The following is a 20086-nucleotide window of genomic DNA, read 5'->3' on the forward strand; positions in this document are numbered from 1 at the left end:
AATATCCCGAGCCCATTTTATCATGGCTGATTTGACTATCTCATCCTGGGTGTTCCATTTAAGCAGCAAGTTATACATTCTCGAAAGCGCCTTGGTCTTAGGTTCTAACAGTTCTGTCTCTAATTTCGATTTTTCCACCTGGAATCCTATTTTTTTGTCTGACTTAAAAACCTCTTGAATTTGAGCATAATGAAACCAGTCTTGCACCCTATTATTTAATTTTTCAAAGCTCTGCAGCCTCCAATTATCTCCAATTTTTTCTATTATTTCCCAGTATTTCGGCCATCCGGCCTCCATATTGGGTTTTTTTCGAACCTTGGCCTCCGCTGGTGATAACCACCTCGGGGTCTTACCTTCCAATAAGTCTTTGTATTTTGTCCAGACCATAAATATAGCTTTCCTGACAATATGGTTTTTAAACATTTTATGAACCTTTACCTTATTGTACCACAAATATGCATGCCATCCAAAAACATTATTATACCCTTCCAGATCTAGGACGTCAGTGTTCTCAAGGAGTAACCAATCTTTCATCCAGCAGAAAGCCGCAGCTTCATAATATAACCTTAAATCTGGCAGGGCAAACCCCCCTCTCTCTTTTGCATCCGTTAATATTTTAAATTTTATTCGGGGCTTTTTGCCCTGCCAGACAAACCTAGAAATATCTTTCTGCCACTTCCCAAAACACTCCACTCTGTCCACGATCTGTAGGGTCTGAAACAAAAATAACATCTTCGGCAATACATTCATCTTTATAGCTGCAATTCGACCCAACAAGGAAAGTTTCAATCTTGACCAGATCTCTAAATCTTTCTTAATTTCTGACCAGCATTTTTCATAATTATCTTTAAATAGATTCAAATTTTTGGCAGACAAGTTTACCCCTAGGTATTTTACCTTTTTAACAACATTTAACTCTGTCTCTTTCTGAAACCCATCTATTTCCAAAGGTCTAATTCTAACACTCTCTTCGTACTAGATTCTGGCTCCTGTAGTGTTAAAACCAAATCATCTGCAAAAGCTTTCAATTTAAATTGTTTCACTCCGACCTGTATTCCTTGTATCAACCGGTCTTCCCTAATCATGTTCAAAAGCACCTCCAGAACAGAAATAAATAACAGAGGGGATAGGGGGCAACCTTGTCGTGTTCCTTTTTCAATTTTAAATTCTTCTGTCACCACATTGTTTACTATCAGTTTAGCTTTCTGCTCTGAATAAATTGCCTCTATTCCATTTTCAAACCCCCGTCCCACTCCCATCCCTTCCAAATTTTTCTTCATAAACCTCCAAGAAATGTTATCAAAGGCCTTCTCCGCATCAACAAAAATTAACACTGATTTTGTATTAATGTTGGTTTGCAAAAGTTCCAAAATATCAATAATATTCCTAGTATTATCAGACAAATGTCTTCCTGGGAGAAAGCCTGCCTGGTCCTTGTGAATTACTTCATTTAATACTTTTTTAAATCTACTTGCCAAAATATCTGCAAAAATTTTGTAATCCACATTTAGGAGTGAGATGGGACGGTAGTTCTTAAGTTGAGTCTTTTCAATTTCCACTTTAGGGATCAATGTGATGAAGGCTTCTTTCCACGATTCCGGTGCCTTCTACCCCTCCAAAATCTGATTGCATACCTCCATTAATGGTTGTATCAAATAATCTTTCAATATCTTATAATACTTGGAGGTAAGCCCATCCGGACCTGGAGATTTGCCTAGTTGCATATTCTGGATGGCACCCTCTATTTCTTGTTGTGTTATTTTATGATTCAGGATTGTTCTCTTTTCCTGGGCAAGTTTTGATAAACCATTTGTTTTCAAAAATTGGTCTATCTCCTTCTCCTCTTGTGGCCCTTGAGTATAGAGCTTTTTGAAATATCTCTGGAAACACTTCCTAATTTCTTCGGGTTTCTGGATATCTTTCCCTTCAATCTCTAGATTGGTGACTGATTCAAATGATCTTTGTTTCATTTGTTTAATTTTCCACTCAACTTCTTGATTTATCAATTTCGCGTACTGTGCTTGGTAAAATTTAATTTCTCTCAAGATCTCCTTCGATTTTGGCTTAGATCTCAACTTTTTCTCTCCATCTCTTATCTTCTCTAAAATCTTATCTTTTTTCCCATTCCAGATTCTTTTCTTTATCGTGTTCTGTTGTATCAGAAACCCTCTCATAACTGCTTTGCTTGCATCCCAGATTGTTCTCCTTTCCACCGTAGTATTCAAATTTATTTCAAAATAATCTTTCAAGGTTTTTTGGGCCTTCTTCACAATCTCCTGATCTCTTAATAGGGTGTCATTCATTTTCCATCTAAAGGAGCCGATTGGAGTAAGTCTTAATTCCATTTTCATAGCGTTATGGTTGGAGCAAGTTTTTGGGCAGATTTCCACTTTTCTAATCATAGGTGCCAGCCTTCTAGTTGTCCATATTTGGTCTATTCTTGTCCATGACAGATGAGCCTCAGAAAAGAAAGTTCCTTCTCTACCTAAGGGATTCTTAGTCCTCCAAATATTGATTAAGTCCATATTGTCAGTTAGTTCAAAAAAAATTTGGGTAGTCTGCCATCTTTTGTTAGACTTAGGTCTTGTGACTTATCCATATTTGTAGAGACCACTCCGTTCATATCTCCCATCATAATGATGTTGGTGTAGTCCAAATAGTCCAGGATTGTCTCATGCAGTTTCCTATAAAATTCTGATTTCCCCTTGTTCGGTGCATAAATTCCTAATAGCAAAAATTTTTCTCCTTGGGCCTGTATTTCAATAGCCAAAACTCTTCCTTGCTCATCTTTGAATAAAAATTTTGGTGACAGGCTCTCCTTTGCATAAATCACCACTCCTCTTTTCTTTACTTTATCCGATGAGATGAATTCTTGGCCTAATCTTTTATTAATCAAAACTTTTCTATGGAGCCTGGTCACATGTGTTTCCTGCAAACAGATGATGTCCAATTGTTCTTTTTTCAATATATGAAAAATTCTTCTTCTTTTCTCTGGGGAATTTCCGCCATTTATATTCCAACTAAGAAGCTGCAGAGACATCCTGGGTCAATCTATTGGTCCTGTGGTGACGTCCCTTTCTTTTGGTCCTCTGGTCCCGAGGGTGTAGGTGCCAGTATAGGTGTAAGCGGTGGCGGTGGCCAGGCTCCTGTTGTCCCTTTCTGTAGATCCTCTTCGTGGTCGTTCAAGAACTTTTGTTGGTCTTCTGCTGTTCTAATTTTAACTTTCTTTCCTTTGAAATTAAAAGATAGTCCTTGAGGAAACTCCCACCTGTAAGGAATTGAGTTGCCTCTCAGTAATTTTGCAAGTTCTATATACGTCGCTCCACCCCCACATTTCCCAGCAGCTATATCTATCCCCAAACACACCACAATGCCCTTTGAAAGGGCCGCACCAATGAAATTTCCGCCCAGGGAAAGAAAGGGCTGCTGGGCGGAAGACAAACTCTCTGTGCGGAGATAAGGTGGAAAGTAAATAAACAGGAACCGGGTTTGGCATTTCAGGCGACTGCGCAATCTGGGCTGGGACTGTGGTTCTGTGGGGGTTGTGCAGGTTGCGACATGACTCAGAACCTGCCACAGACGGACCTTTAGACTTTCTGAGGTGGGAAAAGGACCCTGCGAGGTGTCTAGCCCCCCCCCCCCGCAGTGCAGGAATCTCCACTCAGTGTGACAAACGGCCACTCGGGCACTGCTTTAAAATCCCCAATGAATCCTAGAAGAGTAGAGTTGGAAGGGACCCTGAGGGTCATCTAGTCCAACCCCCTGCAGTGCTGGAGAATCCCTGACAGGCGGCCTTCCAACCTATTCAAAAACCTCCAGCGAAGGTGAGGCCACCACCTTCCAACGTCACAGAATCCAAGAAAGGTAGAGATATGGAAAGGGCACTCCAGGGGTCATCCAGTTCAGCTCCCATAGATAAAGGAAGGAATCACCCTCCCCCAGACCTTTCAGTAAACTCTGTGAGATGAAACAGTGCTTTAACACAAGAGCCGCGGTCCCACTTCCACCTCCCCGCGTGCCCCCCGCCCCCTAAGCAGCGACAGAAGGAGAAGAAGCGGACGTCGTTGAAGGCCGTGTCTTCCTTCAGGCCGGCCGAGGGCTGCTCTCTCGCCTGGAAGCCGCAGGTGGGGCAGCGGCTGCTCCGCGAGCCCCCCCCCAGCCCTCCCGGGGCTCCTGCAGCCCCTCGCCAGACTCCCTCGCCATTCGGAGGTTCTTGGCGGCCGTGGCGTCCAGCCTCACTCGCGGTGGCGCCGCCTGCAGCTGAAGGAGAGCCGCCCACGCCGCCGGGTTTTGCTCCAGCTGCCCCAACTGAGAGGGCGAAGCAGAAAGAGAGGCAGCCGGGGCCACCAGCCGGGGGGCTTTAAAAGAGGGTTGGGCAGATTCTGGGAGGGGGGCTAGGGGGGGCTCCTCGCCAGGAGGGCTCAGCTCTGCCCTCTGCAGTCGGAGGAAGGAAGCGTTTCTGAATGCCGGTTTCTGGAAGCCCCGAGAGGGGATGCCACCGGCCAACTGTGAAAAAGCAAAGCAAAACAATCCCCAAACGAGGATGAAAAAAGTATAAGGTGGATTTTAGACTGTGCAAAAGTTTAAGCAAGCAAGAGGCTACAAATGGATTGCAACTTGCGTCAGCTTTGGACAGGCTTTGCCTAAAGGGAAATGGTTTTAGGAGGCTCCGGAAAGCAAGCGGCGAGGGAGCCTGCAGTCGGTCAATGCGCAGGCAGTTCCCAAGATGGCCTGTGCAGCCAGCCAGCCAGCCAGCCAGCCAGCCAGTCCCATATCCCGCAGCCCCGACCTGGAGCCAGAGGCAGAGAAAGCTGCTCCGGGCTTCGGAGCGGCGCCCCTGGGGGCGAGTCTAGCTGCCCGCGGCGAGCATCCGGGGGTGGCCCGGCGATGTCACCCCTGTCAGGATGGGACCCGGAGCGTGCCGTCCCCGCCTCCCTACGCCACTGATGGGCCGGATCCAGCTGCCTCTGTCACTTCTCACCTGATGCCCACCTAACTGGGGTGGGGTGGAGTCTCTTTTCCCTTTTTCTTGCTTTGCACCCCTTTATCCGCCTGGGAAGGGGTGATTTCCTGCCTTTTCCCTTTGCGGCTTTGACTGCGATCCTTTGCCCAGATACGAGGGAGGAAGGGCTGCGAGCGAGTAGAGTTTGGGGCTGGGACTGGAAGCCCTCGGGATTTCCCCTTGGTGTAGGAATTGCGTAAAGTAGGAAGCACCCTACCTCCCTGGAGGGTCCCCTCACGTAATGGACGACGGGAGATTTTGGTTCACAGCAGGTCCGGAGTGAAGAGTTGGCCCCAGCAGCTCAGGAGGCCTCCTCAGTCCCCTGAACCCGCTAATACGGCCTTGACCACCCTCTGCTTCGCAAACCCAGCAGGGTTGTGGCAGTAACAAAAGGGAGGTAGGAATGCAAGGGAAGCCACCTTGAGATGGGTCAAGGGATGAGGATGATGAGGGTGGTGGTTGCCAGAGGGGAGACTTCTTTACTATAGAGCAGGTAAGGTGAAGGTAAAGGGACCCCTGACCATTAGGTCCAGTCGTGCCCGACTCTGGGGTTGCGGCGCTCATCTTGCTTTATTGGCCAAGTGAGCCGGCATACAGCTTCCAGGTCATGTGGCCAGCATGACTAAGCCGCTTCTGGCGAACCAGAGCAGCGCACGGAAACACCGTTTACCTTCCTGCCGGAGCAGTACCTATTTATCTACTTGCACTTTGACGTGCTTTCGAACTGCTAGGTTGGCAGGAGCATGGACTGAACAACGGGAGCTCACCCCGTCACGGGGATTTGAACCACCAACCTTCTGATCGGCAAGCCCTAGCCTCTGTGGTTTAACCCACAGCACCACCCATGTCCCACTATAGAGCAGACTCTCTCCCAAAATAGATTAATTTCTCCCCTTCTTTCCCAGCACTCAAAACTCCTTCCAATAATAACCCAGGACTCCTTTTTTCCATTAGTCTTCAGGTGACAGGATGCTCAAGCAATAATCTTCACCACTTTTTTCTATCTCTGCTGTTTTCTTTTTCCTGTGTTTCTATATCATTTGTGTATGTCTTGTACTCTGCCATGAGCACATCTTTATAAGGAAACATGAAAGAATGAAGGGGAGACTAGCTAATAGACCCACAGAGGAGGTTTCTCTGCCAAAGCGGACAGGGTCAGTGGGACTAGAGACCCCCCTGTTGGGTCATTTCCAAACTCTATGAGTGAAGTCCATAGTCAACAATACTCCTAACATTTCCCCCTCTGTGCACATTTCCCCTGTATGCTTAGCTGTCCCTCATTCCAGGTGTGATGAAAGATGTCGACCTGGATATGTCAAGAAGGTGATACCAGGAAAACGCGCTTGCTGCTGTGCTTGTGTTCCGTGTGTGGAAGGGACCATCTTCACCCAGAAAGGTGGGTGACTCCAAGGAAGAGGGCATTTCTGGGGGGAATAGAAATAAGGTACGGACTCCCCCAGATACACACTTTGAGATGGGTATAAAGACATTTTGAAGGTGGGTCCTTTATTCGCTTCTCTGTTTTTCATCACATTGTTACTTGCAGGAAGCTAGGAGACCTCGCAAGGTTGGCGTGGGAACAAAAGGGGAAACCACACACACACACACACACACACACACACACACAAGCCTCAGCCTCCTTGGTGATGAGGGCTATGCAAATTCAGCCAGTAAATAATAATAGAAGAATAAAGGAATTGGCACAGGTCAAAGGAAATATTAATTAGGCAAAAAGGTTACAATGCAGTTTACAGATGTGGAGCTGTCATTTCCTCTGACCGAATCCTAGATCACAAGGCTGCTTGGATGAGTAAACTTTTTTTTTGGGGGGGGGTGGACTCCTCTAACTCCACAATGGAAAGTGTGTGCTACAAGTGTGAACATTTTTTAAAAAAACAAATACACCATTTTTTGCCTCTCGTGACCTATTTACACATTCTTCTTTCCTAACCTCCCCCACAACAGCTGAGATTTTCAAAATGGCGCAGAGCACAGAAGGTCATGGATGTAGGTGATGCTGAAGCCATGCTTTTCTCTTCCTCAGGTGCCAAGAATTTCACCAAATGCCCGGACAATGAGCATGCAAATGAGGTCAGAGATCAATGTGTCTCCAAGATTATCACCTTCCTGGCTTATGAAGAACATCTGGGGATCACCTTAGCTTCCATTGTCCTCTCCTTATCTTCTACAGCAGGAATTGTGTTGGGAATCTTCATTAAATACAAAGACACCCGATGAGTCAAAGCCAACAACTGGGACCTCTCCTACATCCTCCTCGCCTCCCTTCTGCTCTCCTTCTTGTCCTCCGTCCTCTTCATTGGGCGGCCAAGAATAGCAACCTGCTACTCTGACAAATGGCCTTCAGCTTCATCTGCTCAGTGGCCATTTCTTCTCTCTTGGCAAAGACCATTGTTGGGGTGCTGGCCTTCCTGGCCACAAAGCCAGGGAACAGGGCGAGGAGATGGCTGGGGAAGAGTCTGGCCAACTCCATTGTGGTCTCCTGTTCCAGTGCCCAGGTTGTCATCTGCGCTACCTGGCTGGGGATTTCTCCCCCATTCCCAGAGTCCCACTCCAAGGTGGTAGAAGTCATTCTGCAATGCAACAAAGGCTCTGTGGCCATGTTTTATGGTGCCCTTGGCTACATGGGCTTCTTGGCTACCCGGGGCTAAGATCCAAGATGTAACTGAACGACTGCAAGGAATCATAAAACCCACTGACAAATACCCCTTCCTCTTGGTTCATGTGGGAACCAATGACACTGCAAGCAATAGCCTCCAGAAGATCAAAAGAGACTACGAGGCTCTGGGCCGGAAATTGAAGCAATTAAATGCACAAATTTTCATCTCATCTGTCCTCCCAGTTGAACGACGTGGCCCAGGGAGAGAGGGAAAAATAGTGGAAGTGAACAGCTGGCTTCGCAAATGGTGTAAACAGGAACAGTTTGGATTCTTAGATCACGGACTGCAGTTTCTTGAAGATGGACTTCTGGCAAGTGATGGGCTGCACCTCACAATGGTTGGGAGGAATGTTTTTTGCCAAAAATCTCAGAAACATCATCAGGAGGGCTTTAAACTGACTAATGTCGGGGAGGGAGACAGTGCTCCTGAAGGTAGGAGTCTATCAATTGATGAAGATGATCATCCAAATGTCATAGACCAAATGGAGCAAACAGCACGCAGACCTAGTGGTGGGAGGAAAAAATCCTTAAATAAGAGACACGGGGGAATGATTAATGGACTTCAATGTCTGTACACTAATGCGCAAAGCATGGGAAATAAACAAGATGAGCTTGCGCTCTTGGTACAGCAAACTAAATATGACATAATAGGCATCACTGAAACCTGGTGGGATAAGTCCCATGACTGGAATGTAATAATGGAGGGATACAATCTATTTCAGAGAAACAGACCAGACAAGAAAGGAGGAGGAGTGGCGTTATATGTCAGGGATGTGTATACCTGTGAAGAGATCCAAGATTTAGAACCTCAAAACCAAAGTGAGAGCATCTGGGTCAAAATTAAGGGAGAGAAGAATAACAGTGACCTCATTGTGGGAGTTTACTATAGATCCCCAAGCCAAACGGAGGACATAGATGATGCCTTCCTGGACCAGATGGCCAAGCATGCAAAAAATTTAACTGAGTTAAGATTAAAAAAGGATGTGTACAAAAAATTGAAAAGGGGGGAAACCACCAAAGAGGAATTCAAATAAATAGCCAGCACGTGTAGACACAAAGTCAGAAAAGCTAAAGCACAGAATGAACTCAGGCTTGCTAGAGAGGTTAAAAGCAACAAAAAAAGGCTTTTATGGGTATGTTCGTAGCAAAAGGAAGAACAAAGAAACAGTGGGGTCACTCAGAGGAGAAGATGGTGAAATGCAAACAGGGGACACAGAAAGGGCTGAACTCCTCAATGCCTTCTTTGCCTCAGTCTTCTCCAATAAAGAAAACAATGCCCGACCTGAAGAATTTGGAGAAAATGATTCAGCAGAGGAAACACAGCCCAGAATAACTAAGGAGATAGTACAAGAATACTTGGCTAGTTTAGATGTATTCAAGTCTCCAGGGCCAGATGAACTGCATCCAAGAGTACTCAGAAGGGTGGTGGGATTGGGTGATTGGCAGATAGCTGTGATGAGCCTGTTGACGACTCTCTTTGAGAGACCTGGTCTGAACAAAGACATTGGATTCGTATCTCATTATACATGACAAAGCCATTTTTCACCTTCTCACCCCTTGCTTTTTCCTGTAAGACCTATTGCAGTCGTTAAGAGTCGTCATCACAGATAGCTCATCACAGCTATCTGCCAATCACCCAATCCCACCACCCTTCTGAGTAATACCCCTCCCCACCTTCTCACTATATAGAAGGGTCTGGTGACTTCTGTTTCAGTGTATCTGAAGAAGTGTGCATGCACACGAAAGCTCATACCTAGAACTAACTTAGTTGGTCTTTAAGGTGCTACTGGAAGGAATTTTTTTATTTTGTTTTGACTATGGCAGACCAACACGGCTACCTATCTGTAACTTTTTCTTCTTCTGTCATTTTCTGTCTCTCAAATTATAGGTGCTAGAAAATCCTACAGTGCAAATAACAATGTTCTGTTATACAATCGCCACAAGGGCAGAATAATAAATATGTTCCCTGAAGAAGCGTGGGTGAGCCTTGCTAGGAAGCAGGGCTGGACTGCGCCGCTGGCCAATCTTCGAGCTTGTGGGCGGCTGGGCTGGCCCTCTGGTGGACCCCAGACAGACCTCTGCCTCGACCACCCACGAGAGTGACAGCTGAGAGGAGAGAGACCCAGGTGGATGGAATGCAATGCATGGGGCGGGAGCCCAGGCGCAACCTGCAGGCCCCCCGGGAGCCCCGCCAGGAGGAGGGGCAGGGGGCAAATTGGGGGCTTCTTCCCCGTCACACAGTCCGACTGCGGGGGGGGGGTCTCACAGGCCCCCGGCAAGGACACCCTCCTCTTCTCCTCCGGGGCGAAAGGATGACAGGGACGAGAAAGAGGGAGGCAGCCCATCCCACTCCGGCCCCCGCCACTCACTCGCCCGAAAAGCCTCTCGCACCCCCTGCCAGCCCGACTTTTCCGGATCCGAGGAAGCAGCTGCCTCTCCAAGCAGAAAACGCGCGTGCGCGGTGGGCTCGGCGCGCTCCCGACTCCTCCGCTTCCATGGCAGGACAGCCCCCGCCTCCGCAGGGGAACCCTGGGAGCCGCGCACAGGCGGGGAGAGAGACCGACAGACATCCCGCCGCATCCCGGAGGAGGAAGGGCAATGGCTCGGGCAGGATACGTCCTTCTGCACTGGCGCAACTTTGCGCTCCGAACTGCCGGAGAGCCTGGATCCGGCCGGAGCTCAGCGGGCCCCACAGCTGGCAATGCGAGGGATCCTGGCCACTAGCCAGCCGCAGCTTCTGCCTCCGCCAGGAATTGGTCCCATCCTCTTTGAAAGCCAGCCAAGTGGGAGCAAGTGATGTTCTTGGACCTAAGAGCGTCAGGAGAACATCAGGTCCAGCAGCAGAAACCCCAATGTGTGTAGAATTTCAGAAGGTTTCAGAGACAGCAAAGCATTTGCAGACACTCAGAAGTGCGGGAGTGTGAGAGGGAGACTGGGATGGCCACAATCCAAGTTTCGCGGTATGTTAAACACATCATGGGGTGCTGCAGTGGTTTTTATTATCACTGTTGTTTAATTAAATCAAATAGCTCCTGCAAAGCTATTTGCGTTCCTGTACTTTGTAACGCAAGAGTTTTTCTATGTGTTTTCTTCTTGCTGCTGCATGGAACAGCACATGAACCAGACATTTGGAATTTGTAAGTAAGCCGGACGTGGGGGACTCCCTGGTCCTGTCAGGGCAACTGTGCCCCTGAAGGACCAGGAGCATAGCCAGGGAATCATTTTGGACTCACAGCTGTCCATGGAGGTGCAGGTCAATTCTGTGTCCAGGGCAACTGTCTACCAGCTCCATCTGGTACGCAGGATGAGACCCTCCCTGCCCGCGGACTGTCTTGCTAGAGTGGTGCATGCTCTGATTATCTCCTGCTTGGACTACTGCAATGCGCTCTACGTGGGGCTACCTTTGAAGGTGACTCAGAAACTACAGCTAATCCAGAATGTGGCAGCTGGACTAGTGACTGGGGGTGGCCACCGAGACCACATAAGACCGGTCTTGAAAGACCTACATTGTCTCCCAGTATGTTTCTGAACACAGTTCAAAGTGTTGGTGCTGACATTGAAAGCCCTAAATGGCCTCAGCCCAGTATACCTGAAGGAGCGTCTCCACCCCCATCGTTCAGCCTTGACACTGAGGTCCAGCTCCGAGGGCCTTCTGGCAGTTCCCTCCCTGCGAGAAGCGAAGTTACAAGGAACCAGGCAGAGGGCCTTCTCGGTGGTGGCACCCGCCCTGTGGAATGCCCTCCCTTCAGATGTCAAGGAGATAAAGAACTACACAACTTTTAGAAGGCAGTCCTCTATGGGGGAGTTTTTAATGTTTGATGTTTTATTTACAGGTAGATAGTTGTGTTGGTCTGCCATAGTCGAAACAAACAAACAAACAAAAAAATTCCTTCTAATAGCATCTTAGAGACCAACTAAGTTTGTTATTGGTATGAGCTTTCGTGTGCATGCACACTTCTTCAGATACCTGATGTTTTATCATGTTTTATATAAGCTGTAGGCCACCCAAAGTGACGGAGGAAACCGAACCAAATGTGCAGAGTATAATAATAGTAACAATAACAATAACAAAATAAAAAAAATCCTTCCTTTTTAATTTTGTTTCGACTATGGCAGACCAACACGGCTACCTATTGTAACAGTAACAGAAGTTGGCTTTCCTCCAGTCTTCCCCGGCAATGAGCCGGCAAGGACGTCCCTCCCTTCCCTGTGTCTTCTTCCATTCTGCGTTTATTGCTGCTTGAGCCCCGGCACCTCTCACTGGGGACACAGGTCCATGATTCCTGGAGGGCATGACCACTTTGCAACCCTCCCTTGACGCATTGGCAGGGAGGGGGTTAAACTGAACCAGAGCAGCAGAGATTGGCCTGGTCAGGCATGTTCGCACTCTTCTTCCTGCAGCTGAGGAGACTGAGCTTGCGGGATTTGAACTCAGCTCTGCCTTCTTTCCCAGTGACCTTGGCGCCTCACAGAACGCTGGCAGCTCCAAGAGAGCCATGCGTGCTCCAGTCCAGCGCCAGGCTGGGGGAGGCGGAGCTAAGGACCAGGAGGAGGGGCCTCGGTTCTGCACCTGTGACATCATTAGCTGGCCTTCTATGACATCACAGCCTGAGACCCCCTCCCACACTCAAGATTGGAAGCCAGCGACTTCTGGGAGAACCTATGGACCATCTGTTGGCATGTGGCTTGCTGTTGATGCTTCAGGGAGGGGCCATTTGGGGACAAGGTACCGGGTGCAAGGGAAGGGGAATGGGGCGCTGCCATGGGGTGAAGGCGGGGCTGGAGGCGCTATGGCTCCTTCCCTCGGAGGCCCTGGGCAGGCTCAAAAAAACAACAACCCCACCTTCTGAGGGCCAGTCTTCCAAGAATTTCCCCACCCCCGCTGCTCCATTTCCTGTGACATCACGGGAATAATGTGACATCATCACCTCTTGGAGTGGGGAGGGTGGCGAGGCTGAGGTGGTTTGGGGCCTCCTCCTCCTGGCGACCAGCCCCAATGCCCATGCTGTGTCTCCACGGCTGGAGGCAGCAGTTTCTGGAAACCACAGGAGGGGCTCGGATCCTGCCCCCAGGTTTCCCTTTGGGGCATCTGTTTGGCCACTGTGAGAAGAGGAGGCAGGACTGGGTGGGCAACGGGCCTGATCCAGCAGGGCTCTTATTACAAAGGGCTCTTGTGCCAGCAAAACCCCCCTGGCTGGGCGCAGTCTACCCCTGAATATCACAGGTATGGGAAGGGCAACCCGAGAGTGCTCTTGCAGTCTGGCCCTGATTGAACGTTTCCCATGTAGGGCACCCCGTGGGCCTGCAATGGCCTGATCCTGCACCCAGACTCTTTTTATGTCCTAGTGGAGGCTCCATGGCCAGCTTCCTGGGTTCTTGGGGGCATTTGGCCGCTGTGGAGTAGGGCAGGGGCCCGGGGCCCTTCTGACGTGCACTTGCCTCCGCCCGCCCTCTCCTCCAGGCTGCGGCTTCCGGCCAGAGTTCGACGGGCCCCACGCCTCCCCCGGGGCCGGCGCGCGCATTGTGGGGGGCTCGAGATCCCTCCCCGGGAAGTGGCCCTGGGTAGTCAGCATACAGACCAGCACCTACCACTTCTGCGGGGGCTCCATCGTGCACCCCTGGTGGGTCCTCTCCGCCGCCCACTGCTTCGCAGAGAGAAGGTGAGGAAGGAGGGGGGGGGAGGGCAGAGGGCCGGCTGCCGGTGGGGGGGGGGAACCTCCTCCGGAGGCTGTGCGCGCGCCCTCTCCCGCCCCCCGCCAAGCCACGTCCTGCGGAGCCAAGGGGGAGGCTGCTGGCTCTGGGTGCAGCCGAGTGCTACCAAGTGCGTCTCTGAACCGGCATGTGGACTGCTCTCCCCGGGGAGTCTCGCCTGGCGCCTTCATTATGTCTGTTTAGGCACCAGGCGGAAACTTCCAATTAATACTCTACAGCCTTTCAAATATCTTTGTGGGAAGGGGGCTATTGTTTCGTATTTTGTGCTTTTATGCAGTATTTTTATCTTGTGAACCGCCCTGAGAGCTTGTGGCGAAGGGCGAAATATAAACTCAAATAAGGAAATTAAATAAGGAAATAATCCGGCCCTGGATTCCTGCATCGCAGCGGGTTGGACTAGATGGCCCCTGGCGGACCCCCTCCCAACTCTACAGTTCTATGACTTCAGGGAGACCCTGTTTGGAGGCGAAAGTGTGTGTGAATTCTGACTAAACCCAGAGTCCCCCCCCCTTTTTCCTTCAGCGACAAGGTCAGGGTGGCGGCGGGGAGCAACCTCCTGGGGAGGCACAACGTCACCCGCTGGGTGCGCAAGATCCACCTGCACCCCGACTACAGCACCCGCACCTACGACAACGACCTGGCGCTCCTGCTGCTGGACAAGCCCATCCCCTACAGCTTCTACCACAGCCCCCTCTGCCTCCCCGACCACAGCATCGTCCCCGACGACAACATGTGGGAGAGCTGCACCGTGGCCGGCTGGGGGCTCACGAAGGCCGGTGAGCCCCGAAGGCGCCGCTGCCTCTTCCGCGCTTCCTTTCCCTTGACCAAATCCCCCGTCCTTCCCAAAAGAGAGCCCTCTGCCCGCGGCTGGGAGAGCGGAGTCGCGACTGTGGGTGCCCCGGGGCCGTGAGTGCCACGCAGCGTGCACGACCCTGGCACCGAAATCTGTGGGTGCCCGAACCCTTCCTGGGGAATTCTGTGGGTGCCTGGGCACCCAGGGCCCCAGGGAGTTGGCACCCATGAGCCGGGCCATTGCGCGTGTGGACCCCTGTTTGAACAGAGGGAGTTTACCTGGGTGGGCAAGAAAGATGGGGAGGGGACAGGCCCCATGCTGACTCAGGATTTTGGCCCCGGACAGCTGCCACCCCGCTCCCTTCCTCAGTTCTTCCACCTGTAAATCTCTCTTCTCTTTGGCGATCCCTCGTAGCCGAGGAAGATTGTCTTCCGTGAACCGGGGTCTTAGCAGTGAGTCCGTAAGTGACGTGGAGGTCAATTCTGGATCCCCACGTCCTTCCACAGTGGGGACATTGGTTTCCGGGCGGGTGTTGATCCCGGTGAGGGTTTGTCAATGGTGCCTTCCTCCTAGCACGTTTCTCCCTTGCGTCCGGAGTTCGAGTGTCTTCACAGCCCAGGACACCTTTGGTCAAGGCTGTTCTCCAACTGTGTTTCCCTGTAAAATGGGAAGATGCTTAGGGTTGCCGGACTCGAACTTTGCCTGCGTAGTTGGCGCAGCGGTGTGGGATGGATTGGCGGAGGGGGGAGGAAAGAAGCCCACGTCCTACAGGCAGCAGGAGCCCCCTCTGCCTCAAGACGTGGCCTCCAGGGCAGAGAAATGGGACGGGGCAGATGCGGGGAGAAGAGGAGGCGCAGGAGGAGCCCCGCGTTCAGGCTCAGTCTACCTCTGCGGGGAAGAGGCAGCGGAACGGGAGGGACCTGATCCAATTCCAGGGGGTCTTTGGGCCCCTCGTGGGGTGCCCATGGGGAAATGGGTCTCGGGGCTGCGCCCGCGCGGCTAGTCTCCCTTGCTCCTCTCTCCGTCCAGGAAGCGGCCAGGGATCCTACAGTTTGCTGGACGTGCAGGTGGGCATGGTCGACTGGATGCTGTGCCTCCGCTGGCTGCGCTCCCTCACCAAAAACATGATCTGCGCCGGGTTTGAGGAGGGCGGCCGCGACGCCTGCCAGGTGGGAGACGCCCCCCCCCCCTCGCCTCCTGCCCCCAGTCCTCCTTCTGGGCGTGGAGGGGGGCGCAGGGTGGGAAGGGAAGGCTTGCAGCTGGGGCTCCCGGAGGCTTCGGACTACAACTCCCACCCTCCCGCCTCTCCAGGGGGACAGCGGAGGACCCCTCATGTGCCGCCCCCCGGGCCGCGGAGGACCCCACCAGCGCTGGTACGCGGTCGGCGTGGTGAGCTGGGGGCGCAGCTGCGCGGCCCGCCACAGCCCCGGCGTCTACACCAGGGTGGCCAACTTCCACGCGTGGCTGGAGATGACCTCGGCCCACGAAAGCCACCCTTTCCACGTGCCGCAGACCGCCGAGGGCCACACCGCCTCCCCCGCCGCCGAGGCGGCGCACGCGACCAGGCAGGAGCTCGACATGTGGGCCGGAGTGGAGGCGGCCATCGCCGCCAGGGCCGCCCCCGGGCAGCGCCCGGCCCTCGCGTGGCTCCTGGGGGCCGCCTGCTGGGCCCTGCGCTGGGCAGAAGAGATGGAATAAATGCTCATTCATTTCTTTGTATTTACTTATGAAATCTGTACGCCGCCCTTCTCCCGATGGTCGCAGGGCTAGCACGGGGAGGGCGCAAAATGCAAGATGAAACCAAAGCGAAGCCAAAGACCCCGCAAACATTTTCAAGGTCGTGGGATGCTAAGCGGCCGAAGGCTTTAGGGGTCAGCAAACTTTTTCAGCAGGGGTCCACTGTCCCTCAGACCTGGTGGGGGGCCGGACTATATGTTTTATTTGGGGGGGGGGGAATGAACAAATTCCTATGCCCCAGAAATAACCCAGAGATGCATTTAAATAAAACACACATTCTACTCATGTAAAAACACCAGGCAGGCCCCAGAAATAGCCCAGAGATGCATGTAAAAACACGCTGATTCAGGGACCGTCCGCGGGCCGGATTTAGAAGGCGATTGGGCCGGATCCGGCCCCGGGCCTTAGTGTGCCTACACCTGCTTTAGAGGAAAGTTTTTCCCGGCGCCTGTGCGCGTGGAGAAGGCTTGGCTCGCTTCCTCGGGATGCTCAGGAGATCGGCGAGATTTGGCCTCGGTCTTCTGCTGGCTTCCGACTGCGTGGAAATGCTTTTGGGTCGTGGAATCGTAGCACAGCATAGCTGGAAGGGAACCGGAGGGACCTCTAGTCCAACCCCCGGCAGCAGTGGACTCCTGATCTTTTCCACACCCCCTGCCCATATTTTTATTTTTACGGTATTTTTTTGCCGGTTCTCCTTTTTATCTGTATGCTGCGTGGGAAAAAGGCATGGGCGGAAACAAACAAAACAACGTGTCTCTTTTATTGCCCTTTTAACTTTCCATATGTTTGTGTTTTCTTTTTAGTGGTGCTAAAATTGTTATTTTATGTTCATTTACATCCCGCCTTTTACCCGGACGGGGATTTGGGATGGCTTACGGATAAAAATGCAGATTGGGGGGGGGGAGCAGGAAACGTTGCCTGCCTCCCCCCCAATCTCTGGGTGGTGTGACGTTCCAGGGGTCCCAAGCACTGAAGGCAGCATTCGTGTTTCCTTTGAGGCCCAGAGGAGACAGGTGTCTTTGGGTGATATGGGTTTATTTGCCCATATATACAACCTGAGCCGATAATGGAGGGGATGAAAGGCAGCAGCCACCACAAAAGAGATCCATTAAGTCATTTCCATTTTTCTTAGACTAGTTCAGCAGCTTCCTCTTAACAGATTCCATCCACATGCAGGATCACAGGCTAGGAAGGGGTCCCCCAGGTGCCATCCAGACTGTCCCCACAACCTGGAACAATACCAGCTGAACCTGAAGGCCTGTCAGCATGGGCAGATCTCCTTATTTTCACTTTTTAAAAAATATATCCTTTGCATATTAATGGAAAAAAAGATGGATCAGATGCATAGGGCTGAAAAGCTGCAGCTGCTATAAATAGAAAACGTTAAATCATTTCCTTTTCTTAAGTTTCAATTGCAGCATTTAAACATTTTACCATATCCACTCCTTCCTCCCCTCTGTGGGATCCTGGTCCCTCTAGTTGTCTCTGCCTGCCATCTGAGACAGTTGTGAATAGTAGGAGAGGATATCTTGATTAAATATGAAATGAAATGAAGTTTATTACGGTCCCAGACCAGATTTAATATTATCCTTCCTCACTCTCACTAGTGAGTCAAGTAGCAGAGCACATTCCCCTTAGACAGCAGGAAGCTATTTGCAGATTCGTATGGATCTCTTTTGTTAAGGAATCCAGTCTGGCTTGCCCAGATTGGATTTATTCCTGGTAAGTCCCCTTTGATCCCTCTCAAAAGAATAAAGACGCAGCAGTCTTTCCTTAAAAGTAACAAGAAATTTACTTACATTCAGTTCACAGTATGATCCCTGAAGGCAGGCTTTGGCTTGTAGTTACAGTTACAGAGAGAGGTGGGGATTCATCCCATCTCAGCCGCCCTGAGCCCAGCCTTGGCTGGGGAGGGCGGGGTATAAATAATTAAAAAGTATTATTATTATTATTATTATTATTATTATTATTATTTTATTATTATTTGCTGCTGGCTGAGAGCCAGCAGTGCAGTCCAAGAGAATAAAAACAGAAGATGAGAAAGAGGGCTGTGTGCAGACCTTTCGCTGGGTCTGCAAGCTTCACGCCCACCTATCTGGTCACATGGAAGGGGAGGATGCTTCAGACCAGGTGGAAGAGGAAGTTATTGGGGGATGGGATCCACGAGAGGCAGTCAAGTACAACATTCCTTGTAATGCTAGAGAAGACATGTGGGGGAATGTTTGGTCCAGCCAGTCAAAACTTCCTGTTCCTCCTGGCTGGAGCATCTTTCCTTTGAATGTGACTAGAGGTGGGCGTGACCTCACCTGTCCAGGTAACAAAAGGACGAGTCACGCAGCACTCTCCCTCTTTTTGACTTCCTTCTTTGTTTGACCAGCTTTAGCTAGGACTGCTCTGCTAGCTAGCAGAAGCACTGGGTTATTCTCCAATATGGGGTAGAGCCACATGTACATATTTGTAACTAAGTCTGCCTTCAGGAAACCAACTGTGAACTGATGTGAGTAAAGTTCTTTTATTGACTTTGAATAAGATTGCTGCGTCTTTATTCTTTTAACAGGGATTCAAGGGAACTTACCAGGAACATACAATTCAATCTGAGACAGACTGAATTGTATAATAGTGAGAAGCTCACACGAGCCTGCAACCAGCTATCTGCTATGCATATAAAAAGGGGGAATGGAACTTGCTAGCACAATTAGGAAGGATATTAATAAACAATATATCCTCTCCTGCCACCCTGAACATTCCCACAGTTATACTGGTTGGAATAACATCTCCCTGTCTGTGTCCACTCTAGGGAAACAAGGAATATTGTACTTGACTGCTCCAATGGATTACATCCCATATGCCAGCCAGGCCCTTCATGCAGGAGATGCTTTCTCCAGCGGTGGTGCCCCAGAATAATGGGGCTGAAGGGAGAGTCTCTCTCAGAACAGGGCCTTGAAAATAGGCCACCACTCCACTCTGAACAGGGGGGGGGGGCAAGATGGCTCCCCCTCCCCCTGACCCTCTCCGGAGGCTCCAGTTCTCTGTGGAGGTACAAAGCGGCTTCCCTCTGGCTCTCCTGTGGAGGCCTTTGCTTCATTGCAACCACTTGCACTCCACCCGTGGCCCTTTGAAGACCCCTCTGCACCTGGGTGGCCTTTGGGGGTGGCAGGCAGAATGAGGTGCCCCCTCCATGCCAGCGCGTTGGGTTCTTGCCCCACATGCTCTAGTAGTGAAGGCTCGACAATATCAGGTTTATTTAGGATTTTTTTTGTGCGTTTCTCCCTAAGCTTTATCACATCTTTTTTGTTTTCGTAAACCACCCTGGATCCTTGTTGCTCCCCCCTTTTTTTAAAGAGGGAAAAAAAAAAACGGAAATAAGAGAGACTGGAGGAGGGGCTAACCAGAGGGAGGGGATGTGACTAAAAAAGGCTGATTATTGGGGGGGATGACAAAGGGGTTTGCAGAGGAAGCGTGTAGCCCCCACCCCGGCCTGAGATTTCAAAAAGTGGGATTTGGCCCACTTGGAATGGAATTTATTTATTTTCTGCATTTGCAGCCCAACTTTCCCTCCAGGAACCTCCAGGTGGGGCACATGGCTCTCCTTCCTCCTCCTCATGGAATCCCCACAACAACAACCTTGTGAGGTAGGTCAGGCCAAGAGAAGGCAGTGACCGCCTCTCCCTCACAAGGTCATCTTCAGCAAGCTTTACAGCCACTGGGTTGGGGATTCGAACCCCCGTCTCGCCCAGATCCTAGTCCTCATTGAAGCCCCACAACAACCCTGCGAGGTCGGTTAGGTGGAGCGGCAGTGCCTGCCCCACAAAGTCACCCAGTGCCCTTTTTGTCCAAGTGGGGATTCGAACCCTGGTCTTGCTCCTAGTCCTCATGGAATCCCCACAACAGCCCTGTGAGGCAGGCCAGGCCGGCAGAAGGAGGCAGACACTGCCCTGAGCTCACACCCAGCAACCTTCATGGCTGGCTGGGGCATTCAAACCCTGGTCTCCCCCGGGTCCTAGCTGACACTCTAACCACTACACTGCCGCTGCCTCTTTTTACACCCCGACATCTTTTCCTGACCTTGCTGGACCACAGCGATGGCCTTCTGCAGGGAGCTCCCTTTCTGCTGCCCACGGTGGTGATGGGACCCAGGTGTCCGAGGGGGCATCAGAGGAGGAGG

At 51.0% G+C, this 20086-nt stretch overlaps 1 protein-coding gene across 1 annotated transcript; it reads left to right on the forward strand.

The window, feature by feature from the left end:
- The first annotated feature begins 12282 nt into the window (after positions 1-12282).
- Positions 12283-15903, forward strand: LOC307201908 (serine protease 55-like). Its single transcript, XM_079951430.1, has 5 exons — positions 12283-12405; positions 13141-13339; positions 13914-14167; positions 15214-15353; positions 15496-15903. The coding sequence occupies exons 1-5, from the start codon at positions 12342-12344 to the stop codon at positions 15880-15882; spliced, it is 1044 nt and encodes a 347-aa protein (XP_079807556.1). The 5' UTR covers positions 12283-12341; the 3' UTR covers positions 15883-15903.
- Positions 15904-20086: the final 4183 nt, after the last annotated feature.

Source organism: Podarcis cretensis (assembly GCF_951804945.1).
Source record: "Podarcis cretensis genome assembly, chromosome: 13".
NCBI lineage: Eukaryota > Metazoa > Chordata > Lepidosauria > Squamata > Lacertidae > Podarcis > Podarcis cretensis.

Coding starts and splice junctions, on each gene's coding strand:
- LOC307201908 (XM_079951430.1), top strand. CDS start 12,342: ATGGACCATCTGTTGGCATGTGGCTTGCTGTTGATGCTTCAGGGAGGG. Junction 12,406..13,140: donor AGGGGCCATTTGGGGACAAG/GTACCGGGTGCA, acceptor CCTCTCCTCCAG/GCTGCGGCTTCCGGCCAGAG. Junction 14,168..15,213: donor CTGGGGGCTCACGAAGGCCG/GTGAGCCCCGAA, acceptor CTCTCCGTCCAG/GAAGCGGCCAGGGATCCTAC.